The 27027-nt window shown below is 40.4% G+C and overlaps 1 protein-coding gene across 1 annotated transcript in view; it reads right to left on the minus strand.

The window, feature by feature from the left end:
- Positions 1-582: 582 nt before the first annotated feature.
- INPP5F (inositol polyphosphate-5-phosphatase F) overlaps positions 583-27027 on the minus strand; it is a 39582-nt gene continuing 13137 nt past the window's right edge. Inside the window, exons 2-20 of the mRNA XM_039553615.1 lie at positions 26740-26820; positions 19996-20132; positions 19175-19303; positions 18419-18586; positions 18136-18192; positions 16655-16853; positions 14663-14842; positions 14208-14275; positions 13638-13762; positions 12226-12303; positions 11371-11491; positions 9316-9444; positions 7698-7815; positions 6985-7183; positions 6042-6113; positions 5875-5948; positions 4536-4664; positions 3710-3797; positions 583-3226 (exon numbers count right to left, since the gene is read on the minus strand). Coding sequence (XP_039409549.1) covers positions 2092-3226; positions 3710-3797; positions 4536-4664; positions 5875-5948; positions 6042-6113; positions 6985-7183; positions 7698-7815; positions 9316-9444; positions 11371-11491; positions 12226-12303; positions 13638-13762; positions 14208-14275; positions 14663-14842; positions 16655-16853; positions 18136-18192; positions 18419-18586; positions 19175-19303; positions 19996-20132; positions 26740-26820 — 3287 coding nt within the window. The 3' untranslated portion in view covers positions 583-2091. The remainder of the gene's footprint in view (positions 3227-3709; positions 3798-4535; positions 4665-5874; positions 5949-6041; positions 6114-6984; positions 7184-7697; positions 7816-9315; positions 9445-11370; positions 11492-12225; positions 12304-13637; positions 13763-14207; positions 14276-14662; positions 14843-16654; positions 16854-18135; positions 18193-18418; positions 18587-19174; positions 19304-19995; positions 20133-26739; positions 26821-27027) is intronic.

A 27027-nucleotide genomic window follows, 5' to 3' on the forward strand; every position in this document is an offset into this window, starting at 1 on the left:
TTGTGAGAAACATTTTTGTGTATCCTAAACCTGAGCCAAGCTTGATGCCATTTCAAATCACTGATTTCTTTTTTTGAACACTAAAAATGAATATTCATGGTTTCAGCTGACTTGTGCTGCATTACTGTGAAGTGAAGCAACAAATACGAGGAAGAAAATGAAGTCTCTCTTCAAAAGGCAGCTGGGCTGGAATGCAGAGTTGGGTTCTAAGATTGCCTCAGAGGATGGTTTTGTGCACATTGTCATCTCCAATATTTCACAGCCAGGGATGGGACAGGTCCCAGGCTGGAAGGACATTGAGCTGGAGAGGGACAGGGACAGGACAAGGGCTGATGACTTCAAACTAACAGAGGGTGGATTGAGATTAAATATGAAGAAATTCTTCCCTGTTATTGTCGTGAGGCCTTGGCACAGGTTGCCCAGAGATGCTTTTTAGAGTTGTAGCAGCACCATTTTAAAAGGATAAAGAACTGAAGCCATGGCTGGATCCCTTGACTCCCAGGGGCTCGTGTCTGTAACTTTGAAACAAACACCCAGAGCCCTGCAGTCCCACATCCCTTAACATCACATACCAAACCCATCTTTTGATTCCACTTTTTTTATTAAAATATCTCATGTATATTGCTCACATTAAAATACAGCAGTAGTTTAATTTTAAATATAGCCACAAGTATAGACACTCAAAAAAAACCCAAACCCACATCACTTTAATAAAATAAATAAACCAAATTTGTTTATCAAAGTTTCAGACCATAGGGTTAGGTGATAAATGATTTCAGACACAGTACAAGTCCTAAGACACAGAGCTACCCTACCCAGGACACGACGTTGTGGGGACACCACGTGCAGCCTATCTACAGTACAGGGACGAGGACAGAGGCACTGGGTCTGTCGGGGTGGTTATAGTCACAAACCACAGCACAGGAAGGTCCTGCTTCACAGCAGCTTTTGGACAATGTCCTAGACTAGAGCATGGCATGGCAAGGCATTCCTGGGAAAGAGCATTTAACAGATGGGATCCTTTGACACACCGAGAGAAGGGATTTTTTATCCAGTTCCCAGCATGAGCGGGCGCTTTACCCTGCGAGTTGCAAAGCTGGAGTTGGTCATGAATTTGGTCTTGAGCAGATGCTGACAGCTGTGCTCTAATGCAACACTGATCTTACAAAGCAGTGCACTGGCCTCCTGCTCTAGATGCTAGCTGGGATTTTGCACCTGGGCAGCTAGGATACATTTAAAGAGAATCCCAGCACACAGGGACACAGTGCTTGATGGGCAGGTATCTGGCTCGTCTTGCTTTACACAGAGACAAAAAATTAGAGCAAATTGGCAGAGTTTGGAATTTTAAAAAAACAGAATTGCTTTTAACATGGGCAAGACAATTCAAAGACATTTGCTTCATTTCCCTCACCTCAAAATATGTGAGGAAAAAACCCAATCTACAGAAGAAATTTGCACCGCAGGATTGTGGATATTTCAGATTGGGTCTTTCCGTTTTATTTATAATGAAAGTGTCCCAGGATGTCTGGAAAGAAAAGGATAGCAAAGAAATCTTACTTTCTGGTTAACATACTCAAATTCAACAAAAACACATCGGTTCCCATTGTAGAGGCACAATTCATAGAGCTGCATCTAGAACTTCAATGAAAACAAGTAAAAATACTAGTCCAAAAATAAATAAAATGTAATTTACCAGTACTTTATTTTGCTGGTGTAGTGCAAGGTAAGTAAGGTCAGAGAAGTGCAGTATCACCTTTTGAGTATAAATACCTTCTACATAATTCAGAGGAGCTACAAAATTAGTCTCGAAAAAATAACTGTGCAACACATCTAAGACAGACAGCATGCTTTATTGAATCCCAGTGTCTAAGCTACCTGTTTAAATATGGTTTACACAGGTTCTGTCTCACCTGCCTGAGGGAATTCTGAAGCTTGATCAGAACCAAATTCATTTGCATCTCTCAGTGCCTGTAAACAAATTACCTGTTATCAATCCCAGTATCCAGTAGCAGTTCATGCCACAATAGTCCTGATGTCATTGTGTTACTTTATTAGAAGCCACAGCTAGAAGAACACTTCCCAAATTAGCAACTAGATCTGAATTATTCGTGTCTGGCATTGCGTAAACATTTCTCTCAGTTCTTTTTGTTTGATTTCATTTAAAGCTTCTGGTTCTGCAGGGCTCTTCTGGACCTTTGCCACAGCAAAATTAATCCCTTGAGTCAATCCTGCCTGGGTGATGTTGGCAACCTGGACCATGGAGCTGCGGATTTTAGCAAAGGGAGACACGGCCCTGCTGCCGCTACCGTCAGCAGGGGAAGGAGTGGTGTGGAGTCCTGGCTCGTGGTTCCCAGACACAGATCCCGGGCTTCTGGGGGATTTACCGAAGTCAGGCCCACCGACAGCCAAGAGCTGAGGATTTGGCTCAGAAGACTGAACATCCAGCTTGGATGGCCTGGAAGGAATGTCTGCAACAGCTTCAGCCTTAGGTTCTGCCCTCTTGGCTGTGTTCTGGCTGGCTCGGGTCAGTGTGTGATGGGGCTCTCGAGAACCAGCCTCGGGCTCCAGAACATCGGACCCCTTGCTCTGGGCATCCTGCACGAACCTCTGGCAGTACACATCCATGGGCTTAGCAAACTGCAGCTCTGCGCTGTCAGCAGAAGGCATGGGCACGTCCTCGCAGTCGGAGCGGCCGGCCGGGCAGCCCTGGCCCTCAGCCGGAACGGGAATGCTGATGCTCAGGTCCGTGCTGCTGATGGACTGCGAGCGGCTGCCCAGCCGCGGGGCCGAGGCAATGATGCCACAGCTGGGCAGCACATAGTCTGTGGGGCCAATGTTTTCCAGGGAATCCGTCAGCTGGGTGTCCTCATCCGATTTGGAGTTAGTCAGGAAGTCATCGGAGTGGAACGAGTCATTGTCCGAGCCTTCTGTGTCAGATTCACTGGGGGCTTTAGCATCTACTCCTGGATTATCCAGAGTTTCAAGGCTGCTGTCTGATTTCCAAAGATTCACTTTCAGATTTGGCTTTAAAAAATTGACTTTTACTTCAGGTTTGGCAAAGCTGCCCAGCTTCCGAAGGTTGCTGATGTTTACATTGGATTTGGTTTGTTTCACCTTTTGATTGAGAGAGGAGAACTTGCTCAGTAAATAATTCTTGCCTTGGGCCAGGGACCCTCTGTTCTGAGACCGAATGCCAATGATGTCTTCATGAGGTTTGCTGCTCCTCCTAGAAGAGGAAGAAAAAGATCTTTAATGTACAATCAAAGCAGTCTTTTTTATAAGCACCAAGTATTCATTGTCTTCCAGTCTATTTCTGTAACAGACATGGACATTTGTGTTCCTAAGTTACCCCTTCCTTAGATAAGTAATAAATTTAATCCTTTTTTTACATAATAATATTGTACCCATATAAGCTAATCAAGCTCAAACCAACAAAAACAAAGGAGGGCTGATACAGAAGAGTAGCCAAACAAGGGGAGCAGGCAGTTTCTCCAGTCACTTTAGTTTTTGATGAAAAAGGATTTGAATTCTCCATTTTTGTAACCCTGACTTTGTGTATGCTGTACTCGATAGCCATATTTAGCAAAGGTTCAGTCTGCAATACCTGTAAAAAAAGATTTTTTTGCTACACTTTCTACTCAGCTGGGAAAAGCAGTTGAGTTGAGAGCAAAAGCGGGATACAGAAGGTTCACATCATTTAGGTACTCACCTCTCCAGCTTCTTCTCAATAATGGGCACATCCATTCCCATTGCTTGCTTTGTGATTCTCAGCATTTCTGCAATGCACTGAAGAGTGTCTGAAACCCAAGCAGCAGCCTGTCAGACCCTTAAAAACACCCTTAAAAACCCATATTCCACAATCTACAAAGTAACAGGTCTAATTTTAACATAATTTTGTTTGATTTTATTGGGTTTTTTTTTCCTTTCACCTCACAGAACGGTTGTGCCCTACAAATTGCAATTCTCATTTAAAGCTTACAAAACAAGCCTAAAGAATAAACTCTCCTTCAGCCCTAAATGCTCAGCATTAAGTGGATCACTGCCACGCTGCTTCATTTGGGGAAGGAAGAGAAGCAATTTTATTTATTCTAATCCTTGTTGACAAAACTCAGTGCTCCAGGTATGAAGTAATATTTTTTCCCCTGCTAGTGTTCATTTAATCTAGCTAAAAAACAAGCAAGAACATTTCCAAACATTGATTTCACTAAAGAAATCCATTTCTTTACCTCTTTAGGAGCTAATTTTAACTTGATTTTCTAAGTTTTTGGAGCAGTTAAGACCTGGACAGAAATTCTTCCAGCTCTAGAAAGATGTATTGCTTCAAAGCTGTATCTGTAACTTATTTTCCTTTCTATTAAAACAGTAACATCTGAGTGATTTTTTTAAATTGTTTTCCCACTTCACACAACTGGATTTTGTTGGAATGACTTCTGAAGAAGGATAAATTTTAAGAGCAATGGAACAGTTGTTTTTTAGGGAAACACTGATACCCTGAATACACTTTTATGTCTAAATCTTTTACATAGGATACAAACCTTTTCCATCCTCTTCTGGGCTGCGAACCACAGCCCTGAGAGTGTGAAAATATCCACTCATTTCTTTGTATTTGTAATGCAGCCTCATGCAAGAGAACTTGGGTTTGCCAAAGAGAGTAGGCTCAGGCCCTGAGAGAGAAACCAGATTAGAAATCTTTAACCAAACACTGAAAGAGATACTGCAGAGTCTGTACCTAAAGGCATGTAAATGCTGACAGTCTTTTTCAGCCTAAAAGGCTTCATGTTTTCATTAGAGCAGGATAGACACTTTAAATGAAAGATCTGCACACTAACTAAACAATCAATAACTTACAAAAAGCAATTAGACTCTGTGTGTCTATTACAATCCAGCCTGATTGTTTATTACAGATCACCCTTTCAAACAGAAGGGAAAAAAAAAAATTTTACACTTTTTACATCCTGTGGGTTTTTTAGGGAATGCTCCTGCAAGGATTAAAGGGAAAGCTAATATATTTTTATCAAGAGGACATAATTTAAGTTTCAAGATTTAGATCAAGTACTTCAACTCTTCAGTGCACTGCATCATTTACAGCATTAAAGGAGGTGTAGATGTAGATGTTTCTCTCCGTTCTGTACCTCAGGATACAGCTCTCCACAATACACAAGTGAGGGAGACCTCTCCCCTGAACTCTTAGAAATTGCAGAGACACAGTGAAAGTTACAGTCAGGGGATGATGACATCACTGTGTATTGTGTAATGGAGGATTAAACTCCATCAGGGGGCCACACACTCCCTTCTCTCCAACTGGATCACCTTTCTCATGATCCAAAGACATCACATCTTTAATGCTTCCAGCAGAAAATGCTGAATTTAGCCTGCAGATATTACATTCTATAGCAAATAACTTAAATCAGCATAACCAGGTGCTTTTGTAATAGCATGTTTGTTATCAGACCTTGAGAAAGAAGTTTTACAAAGCTCTGAAACAGATCTAAAGTACAATTCCAAGCCAGCTGCTGTGTTTGGATCAAAGGAAGAGAGCACTGAATGCACAAACCCATGACTCATTGCAGAAGTTGATCAAATTGTTACTGCCATTTGATAAATAATGAAATCTGTTTGGATAACTCTGTGGTTCTTTCCATTTGAAAGAGGGAAAACTTGAGAACCCTTCTGGTGATCAAAGCTTCCACCTGCAGCAGTAGGAAGAACCTGGCATCTGTTATCAGCCACAAGGGCCATTTCTAGGTGGGCTGCCCAGGGTATGTGCCACACTTCAAGGACTGCTGCTTCAATGCAGCTGCAGGATGCTTTGGTAAGTGATCAAGCCATCGTTAAGAGCACTCAAAAAAAGACACAGAGTGACTGTTTTCTTACCTATCTCTATTTTTTCCAGAGCTTCAAGACTTAACCTTTGGTACTGATTCACTTTGTCGATTTCATCATCATAACTAGAAGAAAAAAACAGAATTTAGTGCTTCCTGCTAATCTAAAGCAAAGCTACTAAAATAAACTACACACAGTAAGGGAAAGTGGTAACTTACTAAGCCACATAGTAGGCAGAATTTGAAAGTAAAAGCAGCACATCCACATCCCTGTGAGTGGCATCGATGAGACTGAAGGGAAGAAAAATAAATACAGGGTAGAAGGTTTTATCTGCAGAGCTGTAACCCATGCCCAGTGTGTTCTGGGGACAGTCTTTTACAGCTGACCACAAGTTACAAGAAGCTTCAATCATGGTGTGTTATCAAATGGATCCATGTAAGCAACACTCTCTCTCAAACCTGAAGTTAGCTCAAATACGTCACCAGAAGGTCCAAAAATAAATAGCCCACAAGCTATTAAAAATGCTACCAGAGAAATGGAAAAATACCTCAGACTCAGTGAGGGTGATGAGTCTGTGCCCTGAATAGCTGTTGTAACAACCAGCTCTGTGCTGGTTTTAGGTGCTGACGTTTAACCTGCAGGAGATCTAACCACTGTTCTTCTCTTACAGGCTACTGAACGCTGACCTTGATAAGGAGTGAAATTCAGAGTTTATGCCCATTACTTTCCATGAACAGAAATCTAGACTGACCTACTGCTGACTCATTCCCCAGGGATTCAATCTGATCAGTCAAGGTACACTTTCCCTATAAAGCAATAACGAACAGCTCCTCAAGCACTCCCTTCTAACCCTTCTTAGTTCTCCTCATGGTACCTGCCACATTTTGGCAATATTAACCAAATGCATCCATTTCCAGACGACATCTCAAAAGTAATTCCAGCATGCACCGTTTTTACAGCACTTAGGGAAAAGCACATGTTCAGAGGACCTTTTCTTTTATAACTTTAAGTATTCAAACCCTTCAAGCATTCTTGTCCTTCTACAGGAACTGTCCACTTGTTTTCTGTTTACACATCAGCTATCAAAACCTTTTAACATCAGGAGTAATTAACAGAGGTGTCAGAGCAGCAGCTGATCAATTTTAACTTTGCTCAACAAACCTGGGATCACAGTCAATGAGTGCCCAACCTCCATGGAATTTTTCATCATCTGGCAAGAGCAGTTTCATGTAGCTCTGCAGCAGCTGGCTGATCAATTCCTGGTGGCTCCTCAGGCTCTCCTTGTGCAGGGCTTCGTGCTCCTTCTCTTTTGTAAATATGGAGTACAGGTCCTCTGTCACAGGGATACCCTGCATCAAATCTAAAACAATCCATAACATACCAAACAAGAATGAAACAGTTAAAAGTGATAGATAGCAACAGTTCTGTAAATTCCTTCCAAATGTTGCATTTTAATGATGCTCTTGGTAGTCTTTCTGAATAGAATGTTGCCTGAAACTGAAAGCTCAGTAGGTATAACCCTATTTTCAGTGAAAAACAAAGAGTTACTCATCATTTTAAGAGACACTTGCTACATAAATTTAACTTTGTCTTAAAAAAAAAGAGATGCTACAACACATTTAATGCTAAAATGAAGTTGAGGCAAAGTCTCCAATGAGTCCCACTGCATGCCATCACTCTGAATTGAGTGCTGCTTAAATTCCAAAGTGAGTGAGACTCTTCCTTATAGTGCCCAGCACAGACATGAACACTGTACACGCTCAAGGTGCTTTTAAGCAACAGGGAAAAAAAAAACCCAGTCAGAAAGATGCCAATATGATTTAATAATCTTTTCTAAACACCATAGCTCAGCTTGGTTGAAATTGTGCTCTTACCTATGACTGCTTGCCTGTAAGCATCCCTGAAACGATTCAGGTAGTATCTGTTTGCAGAGTTCACTCCATCCTTCATCACCCCTGCCAGCTTCCTTTCACCAGTCCTTGTGAAGTCACCCTGTCACACACAACATGCAAATACCATGCAAATATGAAACTTCGGAGCAGCAGGCTGAGCTCAAAGGATCTGGCACTCTGAAACTCCGAACTGAACAGATGGCAACTCAGGAATTATCTTCAAGTAACTATTTCATATAGAAGTTCAAAATACTGATTTTTTTCAAAGAGCATCTTCTGGCATTGTTTGACTCTGCAGAGAATCCTGGTTTTGACAGACTTAAAATTTCAGTAAGAAATTCCAAGAGAAAACAAATCTGGACACATCAGCCAGCTAACACTGAAGCAGGACTTTCAAGACATCAATCACTGTGATGCTTCAATACCCCAAAAAGAAAAAATCCCTTTATTTTTTGGCCTTTAATGTAACAGGAACACTACCGGAACAATAGAAAAGACTCAAGCTTACTGAAAAACGGTTTTCATCTTCTCTGCTTTTGCTACCAAAACAAGACAAGCATAACATACTGAGGGAAAGCAGCACATATCCTCACAACCCCAGAAACAAAAGAAAGTTTCTAGGCCACAGAAGGCTTAGAATTTGAATAAAAAGCTGTTTTGGTAGTTACACTTCATTAGAGGATTCTACTTTCAGAGACACTCTGAACACTGGCACAGAGCAGTTCTAAAAGCCACATCAACTCCTATGAAGAATATTTCAAAGTGTGTTTCACTTTCAAATTAAAAGAAGTAACACAATTAAAATTAATTTAATCCATGAAGCTCAACAGTGAGTAGAAAAATCTTCCAGCAGAAGGCCTGAAAATGTAGATCTAGAAATGGAGGTCTGAGCTTCAGATTTAAAGTGTAATATACTCAATGAAAACAAGCATGTCAGGCTGGTTTTTATATTTTTTTTAAATATTAGTGCAATCAACTAATCAAAGATCAGTAAAGATACTTAAAGAGAGATTTAAGTGTTAAGCATGTCCACCATAATTATTTTTCTTATGCCAAATGCAAATACTATTAAAATTTGTTCCACCAGTTATACACAGCAAATCTGAGTAAATTCTACGACTTTTCAGAGCAGTAGAAGTTACAGAGCAAGGAGCTTTATACTTAATCTTGGTAGACAGAGTGCATTACAGCTAATTAAGGAAAGTATTTAGAAAATGTAACTAATTAATATCACCCTACTACCTACACAGCCCGATCTCCAGAACTTTGGAGAATTTAAGTATTGTAACTGCTTAGAAGTACTATAACCATGCTAAAATTTAGATGGAAGTAATAATTAATATATATCTTAAACTCTTAGCTCTGCTTTGTACCCAGACATGAAGGGAACAGCATGCAGGTAAAGTGCAGGGAGCGCTCAGCTCTTCTCCGATTCACACCAAGTGCGACACAAAACATTCTTCTGTTGCAAAGCCTCATCTCTCCAGAACAAAACCACACAGAATATTTGGTGAACTTTTAAATATCCCAGGGTTTTCCAACGCACATGAGCCCTGTAACACAACACATTCCTGAGGGCAGGTGAGGTTCTCTCCCTTACCTTCAAGGCTGCAGTGCCCGCGTACTGCCGGCTTATGGCATCGCCGTTGTTGGCCCACATGATCTGGTAGATCCTGTTGCATTTCACTGGCAAAGGCTGCTCTGGTGGCATCACACCCAGTTTTTTGAGCTGGAATTTGACATGTGTATTAATTCAATGCCCAAAGTAAAAGTCATTCTCAGTATCAGAGCTTGGTAAAGAAAATGGAAACGCTTGCCAAGCATTTGTTAGATTTTGTGTGATCGGGGAAAGGAAGCCATTGTGCTAATCTGTCAGATTAAATTAATGAATTGGTGATTTACTGCTGAACATCGTATCACTGGAGGCAGCAGTAACATGAATTATGGATGTTAAGTCAATCATCAAAAAATTAGCTGAAGGCAAACAAGTTACTGTAGATTCTCAAGATACATTTTTTAAAAGAAATTTTTTAATAGAGAATCCTCAAAAAAAAGACATCACAATTTTAAAATAAACAAGTTAATAAGTCTTCCATTGCAAAAGCATTCATGACGTCAAGGCTCTGAAAACAAAGAAAAATAACTTCTGTTGGTTTATTAGTAGTGCTTGCACATTTTGGACAGTTACTGTTTGACACTGATACTAAAGTAAGATATCTCCCTCTCAGAACAACCAGCCCTTCAGTTTTCCCCAGATAAGCCTGGGGTACAACACCAACATCAGGCTTTGCACACACCCTGAGTGGATGGAGCAGCACACACACAACTGCAATGCAGTCACTAAATGATAGGGATAACTTGGAATAAATCATGGGCAAACTTCAATCTACAAATGAAACCAAATGTTCAAGCACTCTTTGCAAGTTAGATGAAAATTGACACAAAGCTGCTCATTAACTTTGAAAGCCCTATCGAGTTTCCAGATGAGAGAGAGCAGGTCCTGTGGTTCCAAGGAAGAGAAGGGTCAGGTAGGTGTAACTCTCAGTCCTTCACTCCACGCCATCGACCCTGCAGTGCTCAGGGCATTTCTCAGTCATGAACGGCCTCCCAAGGACTTCAGCTACAATACAACAATGATGCAGCACATCACAAGCTCACACTTCAGCAATGATTACTGAAGCCTTTTCACAACAATCTATTACACTCCTGATTTTGAAAGAATTGCCTTGCAACTCAAGAGTTACCGTGGATAGAAATCCTATTCTAAAATAATGACTGTGGGATTGCTGATCCCTCCCCTTGTCCTCAGTACTCCTCCTGTGTCAGGAGCTCATAACAGCAGATGACAAAGAGGAACTGCCAGATAAAATGGTCAGAACCATTCACTTTTCATCCTAACGAAGGATCCATCCTTTCTCCTTCACTTTAACCACAATCAGGTTTGCTCATTTTGGGCTGTGACTGGGGCTTTGAAGTTTCAGTTACAGGACATTAAGTCTGCACTTTGTCTGTAGCAGTACAGTATCAGTGAAGTCTTCACAAGGGAACAGAGTCACCACTGAGCTTTTGGAGCAAAAAAGCAAATGGGGCCAGGGCAAAGAGAAAAACTAAGGGAAAGTACTCTCAGTCTGCTCTGTACAGGGAGAATTCCACAGCACAACAGTCACAACCATCACAGCTGTTTACATCATGAATTAATTATTCTTCTACACACAGAAGGGACAACTAATCTCCCTACTTGCTGCATCACAGTATTTCACTTCAAAGCACCTAAAATAGCATCCAACCTGTTAGATGTTAGTCCTTTAACATCATTCCAGCGAGGGACTTGGCAGGGGAAGGTGTCTTGTTTCTGAACTCTGTATTCCTACATAACTTAAACTGAAACAACTAAATCCAAACAAGACAATCCTCTCCCAAGGTGTGGACAGTCAGTCCTTTCTGAAGAAGGACATGAAGCATCATTGTTCTATAATGATTTCAAGTCTTGCATTTGTATGTATTATTCCTCTCAGCTTCATGGCTCTTCAAGCATTTTGCAAAGATTTGTTAGTAGATGTTAATTTAGCATTTTTCAAACACACAGATTTCTCTGTGAACACTAACTAAGGTGTGAGGCACTCAGTACTTGCCCCAGCCCCTCAGTGATACGTGCCTGCTGCTCCATGACCACTCTGGCAATAGCAGCCTGCACAACGTTGGTCCGATCCAAGCAGTCCATGCAGTTAACCCGGAAAATTCCTTCCTGCTTACAGATCACTCCAGCTTGGTCAACCCTTTCAACAGGAAGAAAACAAAAGCACATTGAGACACTCAAAATTTGTCAGCTTCTATCAACAGTAGAACATTTTACACAGGGAGCACTATTTGTGGTTGCACTCACCACCCCAGCCACACCCCACTCTGAATTAACTCCTCTTGTTCCAACTTATCCTCCTCTTTAATCTAGGCTGGATGTCAGACATAAATCCTACTGGGGCCACAAACTTGAGATGCAATCAGATGCTGAATTCAACTCATGCATACATAATACAAGCTTTCAAGAGCAAAGGCATTTAATTTCAAGAACAGAGAAGCCAATAATAATGACAGCAATACAGAAAAACAAAGAACAATTGACTGAGGCTGCAGCCACACTTGTTACCCAAAGGTATGAACTTTAATCAGTTCAAACCAAAGGTCACACATGTCTACTTGCTGTGAACAGTAAGGCTGCCATTCTAGAGTTTCTGGGTCAAATAAAAAGTGTTTCACATCAAATGTGAGTGACCCTAAAAGTGTGAAATGCAACAAATCCAGGGCAGGAAACAGCACCTGAGAATTTTTGAGTTCACATGGGTTGAACACCAACACTTCAGAACACAAAATCTCTGACAGACAAGCTGGACACCAAAAGAGGAATATAAAACACACTGGCTGGGAGAAAATTAAGGCCTCTGAATATCTACTCTTTGTTGGTGTTTTCCTCTACAAATGTTCCCTACTAGTCTAAAAACAGTGAAGTACCTACCAGCACCACTTCATGTCAAGAATAATATCATGAATGGCATCAGTCAGTGTTTGAACATTTTCAAACTTCATTCCTCGGCTGAAACACAGAATTTCACAAAAGTTAGTTTGAACTAGAGCAGTGACGTTATTTAATAACTTTATCTTATTTGTAACGTTAACAAAGAATGCTTTGGCTAAATGAGAGAGACAAGCATTCCCTCCTGCAATGAGCTTTAAACAGCAGCCAATATTCAGAACTATTCTGCAGTACAGTTCAACATCCAAGTCCAAGGCAAGAGGTTAAAAGATCATGAAATTCTCAAGGATTTGCATTTTTTAATGCTGCTTCCATTAGGAAGAATAAGCGTGCAGCTATTCAGGCACGTGCAACATTCTGTTCTCATTTTAGTCTCAATAAAAGTAACTGCTGTAGATTTGGAACTGGGATGGTGAGTCCTGCTTTGTCAGTGATTGTACAGAGAAAACCACCTATAGACACATCACCCCGTCCTCCCCCTACCCTATCAGGTTATTTTTCAGGATTGTTCTCAATTCACTTCTGCTCACAGTGCAGAAACAGTCCTGGTCACTACAGCTGTTCATAGGAGAAAAGTGAATGAAGGAAAATGAAAGCTCCTTCATACAAAAGATTAATTATCAAATCAATCCAGGGTGCCAACAGTCCTACAGAACTCTCAAAGGCCAATTCTGTTCTGAGAGGGGTTTCACTTCCCACCACCACCTCTGACAAAATCTACTAATGCCATACTCAGTCAGCCAGTAATGCTCTCCCAGGCCAGCTGCAATCCCTAGATTAAGTTTGGAAATGAAGATTAAACCAGTTTAGACCCCACACAAATGCAGCCTGCTTGAGGGGAGCAGGAGAAATACATGCCTGTGACAGATGAGATGCTTGGGCACGTGAGCACTGCTCTAGAGCATGGCAGCATCAGAGGGGAGTCATGATAACAGCAACTACTCACACCAGATTAAGATAAAATCCAGTGTATTTTATATTGAAATAACAGCATCGGGCTCCTGAAAGATCCCATCATGTTTTTATAGGAACAAGGAAGAGAAACAGAACTAATGAATTAAAAGCCAAATACTACATAGCTTGAAAAAGCAGGTCAGCCACAGCTTTACATCCATGGCATGTTTAAGGAAACTCTTTAAAATGTGTGAGTCAAACTGCCCAATAAGTGACTGCATATTTAACAGGTCAGGGACACAACATCACAAACAGCAGTGCTTGGTTACCCAAACTTTTAAGTTTTATAGTGCTTTAGTTTAAAACCTGTATTCTTGTTTAAAGGAATTATTTCTGTTTCATGCAGAAGTAGAAATAACAATGGGTTTTCTCCTCCCTTATACTCACCTTCCATGCCAATAAAAAAGATGCAAAGTGACATTTTTTTAAAAGTTTCTTACCAGTGCTCATGGAAGTCAAATGAAACATAAGTCAGATTTGCATTGTTGTAGAGAAGAACTTGTTTAAGGTAAGCATCTCCAATAATCTTCTCTCTGCCTGTCTGATCCACCAAATTAATAATAACCTGTTCAAAAGTTTAATTATTTAACACTCATCATCTGCTACATAACTTGCTTAGATTTACACCATGCAATAACAAATACCTCAGGAGCTAAAGATTTGTAGCAATCTTGCTGAAGTTACAATCTTTGCTAGCTTGTACCTAAAACAAATGAGCTCCAAAAGCTCCCTGCCTACACAAATTTTCATACAGAGAAGCTCTGAATGCACCACACAGGTACACAGAAATAGGGTTTACACATTTCCATAAGTTATTCCTGAGTTTTACTGTTTACTTACAAGGATATTTGAAAAACCTAAAGTAAAATTCTGTTTATGTACCAACCTTCCAATTGTCAACAAGCTTCTAAAAAAAACCCACAACACATCACCAAGAAAAACAACCTAAAAACATCAACCTTCATCCCCTGCATTTTCACGAGATTACTGTTCTGTCATGTAACACTCACCTGCTTTTTGTAATTTTTTAGCTGTTCTTCAAAGTGTGCACGAAAACAGGACACGGTTTCATTTTCACCTGCAAGGGGGAGCAGTGTTAGACAGAAACAGCCTGTTCAGCAGTAAGTCCTGTTTGATGTATTAAATCATGCCCAGATTTGTATTCTAAAAAACCAAGACAGCTTAGCTTAAAGATAATAACACATTGTACAAAATTACTTTAAAAGGCCTTTCATTAATCTGCTCAGCTTCAGCACTGCTGTTACAATCTAGTGTACAGCAAACACATTCTTGAATTTTGCTGCATTTTGCCTTTTGTGCAGAGGAGATGGGACAAAAATTTCACTTTTAATAAACCTGCTTCATCCCTCTACACATGCACCACACACCCACATAAACACCTCTTCCAAAAGAAGAGGAGTGGCAAGGGACCCCTGATTTTTAGGTTTTGCACCCAAATACTTACTCTTGTCCAGCCGGGGCCGTGGGTTATATCTGTACCCAACTTGGCTCCAGAAAACAGGCACAGAGCCTCGTGTTTGGATATAGGAAAGGGTGTGATTATGGACATGGATCAGTTGCTCTGTCTCAACATAATTTGCCACATTTCCATTTTTATCAACACCTCTCCGCTTATACCGCATTCCTAGGGGGAATGAGAATGGGCAAGTCATCCTTAAGTATTTGTCTTAAACATTAATAACTTGCTGTCTGTGACCATGCTAACACAAGACAACAGTTCTAGCCCAAATCCGTGACCAATGGCAGAAGTCACTCCTATCCTACTTCATTCCCCAGAAGTTATCTTGACTACATGGATAAAGTTTATTTACTGATATACTATGAGCAGCAGAAAGTAAGCTGACAGGGCAAGGCAGTTTAATGGCACTATAAAGTCACAAATACTTCTGGTCCACCTTAAAAGACACATTTCTGCCTGTTCTGTCACATTTAGCACAAAGTTTTACTTTAGTACTCAGTATTTTCCATGAACCTAAAGGCCACTTTTAGTGACAGAGGCTCCACTTCTCACAGAGATCCCACAAGCAGCTCAAAAAGATTTGCATGTTCCACTAAACAGAAGGCTTCCCCTCCTTGTTTTAACCTGTGTAACGAACTCTGCACATTAAGAAGAAATAATGCTCCTCTGACTACAGTTTTATGCCTGCCCAGCTCTGCACTGCTCATTAAACAGAGAAGTTTTTGCATACATATCCTTGACTCAAAGGAGAGTACATCATTATTTCAGAAAGGATGCAGGTGGTAGCAAAGGATGGGGAAGGAATACGAGAGTTGGAAAAATATTCAAGGTCATGGAAATTCAGTTCCAATTCCTGAAGTAGCACTGAACTAAACTTTTGATCTGAACCATGACAGCACAGAGGGGAAGAGATTAAAAGTAGGGAAGGGAAAGGAATGCAAAATACCTGTAATAGGGACCTTTATAGAAAGATTGTCAGAGCAGCATCACAGCCTTTAATCAGACAGGGAGAAAATTCTACACAGTTTATGCTCTGGACTAGCAATCAGATGAACAAAGTGATATTAACAGTAAGAAGGAATCAATAAGAAATTCTCCCTCTAGAATTCAGTTGCTGTATCTGTGTAACAATTTAGTATTAAAAAAGCAGACTGCAAACTAGATACTGCTCTGGAACCCTCAAGTATTTACTCCAAGTTGTTCTGACAAACCATTTTCCTTGGAACTGAATTAAATGCATCCAAGTGAGCAGTGGTACGAAGGCACAGTCCTGTAACAGGGCAAGCTCAACAGGTTTTTTTTCTAGATTTTCTGACATGTTAAAAACCTGTGTAACAAAAGGAGTTGGAGACATTGAAGAATATCATCATAAAAATCAGACAGACTGAAAAGCCAAGTTGAACAGGACCTATTAAACAGTAAAGTGATTCAATCTTTCTTTCTGAGATCCTGAGGGCAGGGAATAATTTCCGTTTGCCTTGCTACTCTAAGTCAAAGAAGGTACAAGACCAAAGCATGGTCACATTTCACACCTTGCCCCTAATAAACATCTCCTGGGACACAGGCATGCACACACATGACTTTTCAAGTCTCTTTAGCTGCTGTCAAAGCCCTAAAAGACATTGAAAATTTAGCTCCCATCCAAGCCTACCAAAATATATCAGCACAGAGCTATAAGCAAGGTCCTAATCAGAGGGATCTCTGTAAAAATGGAACTTTATCTCAGGAATGTGACCTGCAAGGATGCCTATCTCCTGAGCAGACCTACTCACTTAGCAGCCACCCCAAGTACCAGCTGTGCAGTGTCGTGGGCACTGCAGCCTCTCCTCTCCCTCCTCCCAAGCAGTGCAGGCTGCAGTACAGACTCTGACAGGGGCTGACCATCTGCTGAGCAACTCAGCACTCGCCAGTTTTAGCATCTGCATCCCTCTCCAGGGCTCAGAGAAAACCCCAGCACCCTGAACTGTGCTTGCCTACCCGCTCTGTGCCGACTCCGGCGGGAGATAAGCGCCACCAGAAATGTTGGGTGAATGTCATCTACGCAAGATGATTCCTGAGGAGGAGTTTCAGGACTGCTCTTATCATCATCAGAAGATTCGCTATAGTTTACTACAAGTTCTTCAATTTGCACAAATCCTTGAATGATGGGGATAATCCAGAAGTCCACTTCAGCATTCTGAAGGTTACAAAAGACAATTACTCTCCTGTTGGTCTGACGTTATCTACAATTATTTCTGCCATTTCTCATGTTATGTTTATAGAAACAGTTGCTTCACATGTTTTCCATGTTTTAATTTTCACCATATCCTTATTTCTGTAAGAGGTACCAGCATTCTTCCTCCATCAGTCATAGAGCTTTTAAATCAGGAAGAACAAAGCAAGCAACTTTTTTACCTAGTTCCTGCTTTAAGGCAGTTTTAAAACCTCTGTGTGGACACATACTGTATCACATTTATACAGGAAGGTAGATGTTAGCCTGTTTTCAGCAAAACATACCACCAGAAAGCTTCATAGGGGCTAAGTTAGTCCCCAAGACAACTGGTTCAGGGCTCTGCACCCTAAAACACCAATTTCCTAAACAACATTGAGATCTGAATTCCCCACTAACTCAAGGTTATTCATTTATATTTTGTAACATGAAAAATACAACTCATTAAACTCCTGCATTACACACAACTTTTCACAGAGGGCACAGGTTTACCCTGCTGTGACTCCATAGCCATTTCATTATGGATAATTATCAATGAAAGAGAAGCAGGGCATAAGGTAAGATGTTTCCTGTCATCCCTAAAGAAAATTAGACTTGGCCTAAACTGGCATACAGAAGTTAGCAACTTAGTCCTTGATCTACAAGGTCAATTTAAAGTGATGGAAGATCATACATTGAATGAAGAGTGGTGGTTTTCTGTTTCTTTATGTGCTCATTAGCCAGGAAAATGTTTTATTTACTCTGAGAAGCTGTTCAGAACAACTTGTTCTACACTGTTTTTACACTGATCAGCTACTCTGCTCAAGGAGAAAAAACACTATTCTCCACTGTGGAGGACCAAAATCTTATCTCAGGGAAACTTTGGAATTCAGAGGTTATTTCTCTTCTGGCTCCTCCTTATTATCAAGTTCAGCTCTGTTCAGGAATAATCTATTTCACATAAGACTACAACTCAAATTTACCTTCAGAAATCAGCACAAACATATCATACCAAGTTATTCTACGCTACTTTATTGTAATAAATTTTTACATTTAGCTGAAGTTCACTCCTTAGAAATGATCACAGGCTGACTGGAAGGCTGGCTGGGGGAAGAGGGCAGTGCCAGCTGCTCAGCTACAGAAGGCACAGCCCTGATCCTGACCTGTCTGCCAAGCAGGTTTGTAATCAAACTTCTACAAGGCCTTAAGCAAACATTTCAACTAAAGCTAAAGAATGGTTCTCATAATACACGTTAGAGATAAGACTCACATCAATGCTGATGAGATCCTCAATCATGTGCTTGTTCCAAAAGAATCTGTCATCCACCTGTTTAAAAGACAAAAGGGCAGCTTTTGCACGGCTGTACGGACAAGTCAGTGCTTTTAATAAAACACTCCAGGTCATGCTGCTGCAGACTTGTGTCTCCTTGCACCTGAGCTGGTGACAGGACAAGGGGTTCAGCTGCTGTAGAATGTGACCAGCCAGGTTTGGAACATGCCCATTACTGGGCAGCTCATCTCCCAGGTGCAAGAAGCAAACAAAAAGCACTCACTTTTCGCCACAGGGGTAAGTTGGTTTTCTCACAGGCGCTCTGCCTCTGCACAGAATTTGTCAGGTCATAGCTCAGGCTGTAGTAAAAGGAGTCTGAATCCATGAACATTTTGAACAACTCCTCCAATAATCTCTTCTCCAGTCTCTCTTTCTCTTTGCTTTCTCTAATCTGAAAGAAAAAAAATGGCTTTCTTATGTCTCTCTCTGTGAGTGAAAAAGACTCCAGTCGTATTTTCCATTTCTAACCTTGCAGGACAAGCATTTTCCCAGTGATGAGCAGGACCTTAAAATTCCCAGCAGAGATAAACACAAGAGACAGCAGCCTCAGAAATATAATTCTAATTTTAATAACTATTGTTTTGACTTCCTAATCTAAGCCACTATTGTGTTAAAAGCAGTTAGATGAGATTGTATGGTGTTCTCTGAGGAAATAGGCACTAAATTTTGAGTCCAATTCTACATCACAAGAGATACTTAGGCAAAGCAATTTCTAGAAGTTTAGAACTTCACTAGAAGCTAATCCTGGTAGAAAAGAACTCTATTACCAATTCTGCCAAAATTATGTCATTACAAAATGAAAAACCACAGAAGAGCCACAGCTAAAAAATTTTAAAAATCAAAGTAGGTATCAGGACAGTAGTTCCACATTCTGCAGTTTTTCACTGGGGTTTTTTTTAAAGTCTTTGTATTCATCCACCACAGCCTTTGAACTGTAAACTAAACATTTTGGGAAATAAAACCAAGTAGAAAACTTTACCTTCTTTTTATTTGGAGCAGACACATTAGATTTAATTTGAGTAAGAGTCTTCAGCAGAAATTTTGTGTCATCTGGGGACTGTGTAATCTTCTCTGGCTTGTTTATCCCAAAGTGGTGCTTTTTACAAAGCTAAAATAATGACATTGAATTAAAGCCAACATTTAAATACTCTTTAAAAAGTTCAAAGAAAACTGAAAGTCTACAAAAGCAAGATTTTGATGTCCAGAAACCTAGGGGAGACACTGAAATAGAGGGGAAACATCCAGGTTTCCATCTACAGCCTAATTGTCACCATGTTTTGTAAAAGGCATTTCCTCCTGTGGTTGTGAGAATCTCTGCCTCAATTTGACATCACCTGAGTGCCCAGACCCACCTCAACTTCCCATCCAAATTACATTACCACTATTCATTTTTATTTTTGCTCCTTTATCCATTCTCTTCTGGGAAAAAAAAAATTGCAACATCTGAAGTAAGGATTTCCCTTCAAGCCAAGCTATAGAATTAAGGTTCCAAAATGGGATGAAAGCCAAAGGATTCATTAAAAAAATATATACTTTCTCCAGGTTCAGTACATCTTGTTCTTGTGTGGTATTCTCAGCGATCTTTATGAAATTTAGGTATTATTTTGTTGCAATTTCCCTCCCTAGCAGAACCTGTGATTTCTGTTTAAAAAATACTTTTAATCAAAAAAAAGTATTTAAAAAAAACCACAAAATATTCAAGATGTCTGCTTATACCAGGAAAAAAAGACAAGAGGCATTTAACTTTCATTTCACTGAAGCAGGAGGGGGACAGTCAGAGTTCCTTGAGGACAGCCATACCTCCAATTCCAGATCCTGAGGTTCTGTCTCAGAAAGTGGAATCACCGCAATCTTTGTTATTTTGCAAACCTCATGATCTCCTGGAAGTTTGCCAATCAATGCTTTCTGACGAATTAAAAGGAGCCACCATGGTAAATCTGGGAAAAAAGAGATCAGCAGATGCTTTTATTTGTCTTGCCAGGCATTTATTTTGATTAGTGTGCCAGAAACCATTTGTCTAGAAGAATCCAATGAATGATGATTTGTTATTATTGTGTTTTGTTATTATGCATTGCAATAAAATAAAGAAAAAAAAAAAACAAAACTGAAAAATATTTATTCAGTCTCTAATATAATAAGAAGATTAACTATTTCACAGACTTACATTAAGGTTACCCCTGCTTCCCCTACAGCAATCAGCAATCTCTAGGATGATGGCCACTCCACTAATGGCAGCAGAGTCTGAGAACAGCTGCAGCTCAGACAGCAAGTGAAGAATTTCCCTTTGCTGTCTGATACATGACAGGAGGTACAAACAAGAGAGACACAGGTAACATCTGATTACGAGACTCATGAGTGAAGAAATCTGATGAGCAGTTTACACATGTTTAAGGGCTCATTAAATCATTCCTGAGGTGCATAAAGTGGTGGAGAAATTAATGAATTAAAGTTAATGAAGATATTGGTGACAGGTGCACTCCATACACACATCCAGCCCACAGCACTCGCAGGTATAGCACCAGGGAAACAGAGCAAACAGGGAAACAGAGCAAACATTCCCACTGGCTGCTGAAGAGTGCCTGGACATTCCTAGATTTCAACCCCTTGGTTACAGCAGTAGTTGAATGCTGGGCTTTTAGGAGTCAAAAGCAAAAGTTTTGTGAAGGGAGATGGAAAAGGCAGAGAAAGCCTTAGAAACAAACATACACGCTCACGGCTTCTCCCAGCTGAGAAGCAGCCAACTGAGTTGAACTGAAAAGGTGATATAAATACATAAAAGGCTGTGGTAGACTTAAATATGCTCCCACACTTGTGATGGCAGATTGTGTCATGCATTATACTCTGAATATGATATACAGCCTTTGAAAAGTCTATTTAGCAGCTCTACAGCAAATACAAAGCCTGTTCTCCTTGCTCAGTAAATTCTAAACAGTATTTTATCCTCTGAATGCTTAAGAAAAACACAGAAAACCCCAGCAGTTGCTTTTATCTAAAGAACAGGAACAGTCATTGCCAACAGACAACTGTGCTATGACACTCCACTCCTCCCTCTGATTCTGTATTACTGCCTTTAAAAAAGAGCTATGTTTATGTTGGGTATTAAGAAGCCTTTAGAAATTTCAAATCCTCATAACAACACACGTGCTGTGAGAGCCAGAGGGTGCCTCCCAAAAGGGGAGGAGGGGAAGGGGAATGAAGACATGCACCACCACTTCTTTAATACACATGATCCTGTAAAGGGAGTCCTGTGCTATTCCTGAACACTGCAGCAGAATCAATCTCTGCAGGATCAGAGACACTTCAGGTCAGGAGGGATCTCAGGGCATCACCCTGACCAAGCAGAGCCAGCCCTGAGGCTGGACCAGGTTACTCCAAGCTGTCACACAAGCACAATCTCCTAAAACTCATCAAAGGATACCAAATCAGGACAGGAGAGTGTCAGCAAATGCCACTTAGACAGTGATCATCACTGACGAGCAGGTGCTGGAACAGCTCCTCTGTGCAGGTGTAGGGAACATGCCTTGGAGAACACCTGCCTTTGCCCCCAGCATCCCATCTAGCAGCCATGGGAAAAAGGAAGCTGAGGAAAATGACAGATTTTATGCAACAGTGAGAAGACCAATGAATAGGTTAAAAAAACCCTTTTGAAAAAGAGAAACTGAAATGCTGCCAAACCCACCAACAAGAGATGCCTATCAGTTCATATGAGAAGGAGGCCTACCCTTTTTATGTTGCTTTCTAGTAGGCAAACCCAGCAGTCTCTGGCAAGCCAGGGCAATCCAAGCTTTTAACAGAAAGGAAGTACAACAGGGCATCCAGGCAGATATTCCTGCTGGGCAGTCCTATAATCTCATCTATTCCCACCTACACAAAGTTAGCCACGCAATTTATTCCTAGGAGATCACCAATGTATGTCAACAAACAAAACAGACACTCTTTTAAGAAAGGTGACCATCTAGAGCTCCAATGAATTCATCAATAGGGTTCTGTTAGAGATAAGTATAAGGTAAAGGCACTTCTGAGCAGATATGCCACAGTAAAAAACCAGAAAAGGAAAAACCTCCACCCAGTCTTCCCTTTACCTAGATTAACAAACCCTGGCAGCAGTAAACAAGAACTTAGGAGTTTAATACAGACAAGTGAGTTGAGTATCCTTTTGTCATTTTGCAATGCACTGAAATGTCATGGTGTACATTGCAAAACTCTTTGTATTATCGCCAGAGCCACAGAACATTGAAAGAAAACAGGAATTCCCCAGCAGATCAAAAGCAAACAGTCAGGAAGTAATTATGCAGATAAAGTATGCCCTGAAGTAAAAGCTTCAACAATAACCATAAAAGCAGCATATTATAATAGCCAGCAATTTTTAAGTAACTGAATCCCTAAATATAGAGCATGTCCTTCTGCAGTCAGAAAGGAAAAAAAAAAAAAAAAAAAAAGGCAATTCCACAGAAGATTAGTTATTGCCTGCTCAACATGTGAGGGATGGTGTGCACAGCAGAACAGGACAGTGTACACCATTCCAGAAAAGTGCGTGTTTCAAGTCATCTCTCAGGATCTAATGTTCATTTTCAGTGTTTTATGAACTATGGCAGAGCAGATGGCCACAACTAGTTTGATGTATTGCATCCAAAGGAAGCTATCACCTCTCATTCCTCACTAAAATGGAAATTCACTCCTCTGTTGCTTCAACACTGTCAGCTGTTTTTCTCTAATGCTTCCCAAACAATCTAGCATTTACTTTCCCCAAATGCTTTTGCAGTAGCTTTTCTTAAACTGTACATGAGTTTACTAACAATGCTGCTTTTTGCAAGTATTTTGATTTTAGCCAAGAAATTCTATGCTACCACTTTCATACTTTTTGTTACTTGAACAACTTAAAAATTGGCAGCATGCAAAAAGAATGCTTTAGTTTGTTGATTGCAGGAAATTCAGTTGTATCTCAGTGAAGAGATTTCAGATGCTGAACAGCCTGTAGTTTCTATCAAGATTCAGTGGAATGCTAACAAAAAAAAGCTGGGGATAAGGAAGAAAGAACCCCATTTCCCTCCTGTTTATAGAGTCTGTGGAAACTTGTCAGCAGCATTTAACCTGGGTCATAATTAACCAGCACTGGAAGAATGCTCCAAATGAATACAAGTACACACACTGCACTGCACAGGGATGGGCTCTGACCAAGAAACAGAAGAAGCTGTGGCAGAAATGATTGTGTTAAGTGGCAGCTGCTGGAACTGGTTACAAAATCCAGCTTTGGTTATAGTCAGATATACTGAACACCAGAATTAATACTCTATAAAGGAGGTGCTTTATGCAAGAGATGTGTTTGCCTCTACATGGGAAGATCATGCAAAGACAGTTTTAACTGTGCATCTTACCAAGAAAATGTGCAATTATCTGTTTCAGTAACATTTCCACAATACATCCTAAAACCTTTTCCTTTTGTTCCCCTTGCTACTCTGCATTTTCTTACAAGTTATCTTAGGAGGGACCAGAAAATGGTAAGTGATCATATTCTTACATTCTGATATTCAACCAAGGTTTTATTGTTTGGGTTTGAGCTCCCCACACACAACAACAACAAAAAAAGTATCTGAATGTTTAAGAAAATTCACTTTGGGGAAGAACAAAATACTACTTTAAAGAGATTTCAATCTCAAATGTGAGCATACTGTTATGTTCAGAGGTACAACTGCTCCCTCATGTCAAAAATTCTTTAAAGAATTAAAAAGTAAACCATGTAAAATTGGCTAGCTGGTTTCTACGAGACAGCTTCCCTGTCACAGCAGCTTTCCTACAAATTCTCCTGTATGAGGCAAGCAATAAAACCAGCAAGATTAAAGAGTAAATTAAAACCCATTCCTAGTTACAGCTCATTGGCAAGGGTATGCCAATGCTAAATTACAGACAGCCCATGACTGATTACAGGGACATTTCAAGGTCACCTTAGACAATTCCTGCATTCTTGCAATAAGCAAATCTTTCAAGCCCATATGAGGATCTATGTCCAAAACGTTCAAGTGCATACAGGCTTAGTGACAGCTCTAGAGTGCACCAGTAGCAACTCCAATACTTAAAAAGGCATTTGAAGATTCCAGCACTTGTGTGTGCTAAGGACTTTTAAAACCTCTTTTCAACAACAGCTGGTAACAAGGCTCTGAGCAGGACAAGCCCAAATTCACCAAATGAGCTTCAAATTAAGTTTTCTGATCCTCATAACCTGGGGGCAGGGGAGAATAAATCAGAGCAGCAAGTCCTCCCGTTGCAGGTCAGCTCTGTGGAGAAAGCATTTCACCCAGCTCCTGCAGCACAGTTCTCCTACTGAGTCTGGACAGAACGGTCCAGCAATGTTAAATATTTATACAACTTCTGCTGATAAAGTTTCCAGGTGACAAAGATTGATACAAGAATAAGTAATGAAGACAGGTTACTGTTACAGACCGCTGGATGAGTCAGCGTGAGGATAACATCAAGCTGCACTTGAATATGATCAAGTAGGAATTTTTTATTGAAAACAGCAGGTTTGAAGAGACCTATGTAAGACATCTCAGTCAGCCCTCTCACTGTGACTGCAGCCTGATGGATGACAGTCATCAGGAAATGTCAGCAAATTCAAGGAGTTCTCAGAAGAAGAGCAAGGATAAATAGCTGGAGGCTATCTTTCTTCAGACATTTAATGGTAGAAAACAAAACACCATTTATAGGACAGCTGCATCACTAAGTACCAGAATATCTACGACAAAAAGGATGAACAGTTTGTGATGGTGTCATCTGAACAAGGCAGAGACAAAAGAAAACACTTCCACTGGCCTAAGCAGCAACTGAGTGGAATGCCTGGATGATCTTAATTGATTCAGTAGCTCTATAGGACACATGGAAAGAAGAGATATCAGTCTTATTACCTGATAATCTTAATTTACCTGACAACAGCAAGCTGACACCTATTGAAGTGTCACAGTCTGGGGAAAGTTTCAACTCGGATTTCATAAGCAGAGGAAGCAGCTCACAATAAACACACATGCAAGGATCTTCAGTGGCCACAACATACTAAAAAACCTTCGAGAAAAAGCATTTGAGGTCTCCCCTTTCAAAGGCTTTTATAACTAGACTCCCCGGAGAGAAGGGGAGGGAAGGCTTTTGTGTACCCAAGGGACTGGTCCTAAAACTAAACACCACACCCCACACAAACACAAAAAACATGTGTCAGAACCAATCACTGAGCATTTTCCCACAGCAGAAAAAGGTCATTACTGGAGTTTAGCCATCATTCATCATGGACAGCATGTGCTGAATAGCACAGACAACCTGGATGAAGAGAAGAGAAAGTGAGATGGCAGAGTCTGAACCATTTCATATCACCAGATCTGAAAAAGGGTGGCTGAATAAATCTGTAGACTGAGCACAGAGACAAAAATATCAGGTGAAATTCAAAGAAGATGAAGTGATGCAACTGGAAAGATGATGTGGTCATGAACTTCATGGAGAGATGGGCTCTGAACTATTACTCCCAGAAACAGGACCAGGGGTGTCAGTACCTCTGGAGTCACACAGTTCCTACAACTTATCTGCCCTACACTCATGCCAGGGTGTCCCAGTCCCCTGTTCTCCATCCCATTATTGTCAGTAGGATGCTGCCATCCTGACCAATCTGTTTCTATTCAAGGGACCACAAACATCTGATCCATTTCAGCATTTAATCCATCCCGCTCTCCTGGAACACACTTGAAACTTTACCTGTATTGATCATATTGCCAGGCACTACTTTAAATGCAGGGTCTAAGCACTCCCAAAAAGAATGGCACACAGCAGGAGTTTATTGCTACCTTTCCTACCTGCCAGTAAATAGACAGCCAGAGCTCTATTGGCAGAGGTATCTTTCTGGACAAAGCTGGTATATATCAAAATAAATATTTATTATGGCTACAGGAATTTGCAGCTGATAAAGCAAAAGGAGTACTGAGTTTATTTTACAGGAAAACATTACTACTATCAGTTAGAGACAAGCTTATCATTGAAATAACAATGAATTCTACACCTGCTTGAATTGTATAGCTGTCATTTAATGGCAAGCAAGCTTAAGTGTTTCTTTTGCTTTCAAATATTCCTCTAGCAATGTAGCAATTCTTATTTAGGTTTTTATACAGCATCAAGAATTCAGGCCTTATACTTTTGTGAAAACTTCCTTTATTAGTTTTTGTACAGGAATCTCCTTGAATGGATTATTCCAAAAAGTTTAAGAATTTTATAAATCCCACATGGAGCTTCAGAAAGAACTTCAAACACAAGCTTCTACTATTTATGAATGCAGTTCTCTATTTTTACAAGACAGTGTCAAATCAAAATACATACACTGGAGAGCAGAGTGAATTTATATGTGCAGCTGTAATACAATCACTTTGACAAGTCCACATATTTGAGGAGTGCTCCTCCAGAGCAAAGAATACTACATCATTCCATTTGAGCTGTGCAGTATTATTTGCAATATCACAGAAGTTCAGCAGTAAACAAAACAAATAAAAACCCACCAAAACAGAACAAAGCACATACCTGTATGAAGCTGGACTTTACCAATGACTCCCTCTACCAGGCCCAGACAAATGGGATTCCAAGCCAAAAGAAGATCAGTGGCTGCAAAAAAGAACAAAGTTCCTGGTTTTAAACAGTAAACTCAACAGGACAATTAATCCAGGGACAGTCACCCTCTCCACTTTCCCCACCTTAGAGGGTAGAACATGTGCAATGATTCCAGCAATAATAAGATGATGCACACTTCCATTTTTGCTTGTTACCAAGTAGCTATGACCAAATGACTAAATATCCAACAAAAACCCTTAT

The sequence above is a fragment of the Corvus cornix genome, chromosome 6, assembly GCF_000738735.6.
Source record: "Corvus cornix cornix isolate S_Up_H32 chromosome 6, ASM73873v5, whole genome shotgun sequence".
Taxonomy (NCBI): Eukaryota; Metazoa; Chordata; class Aves; order Passeriformes; family Corvidae; genus Corvus; species Corvus cornix.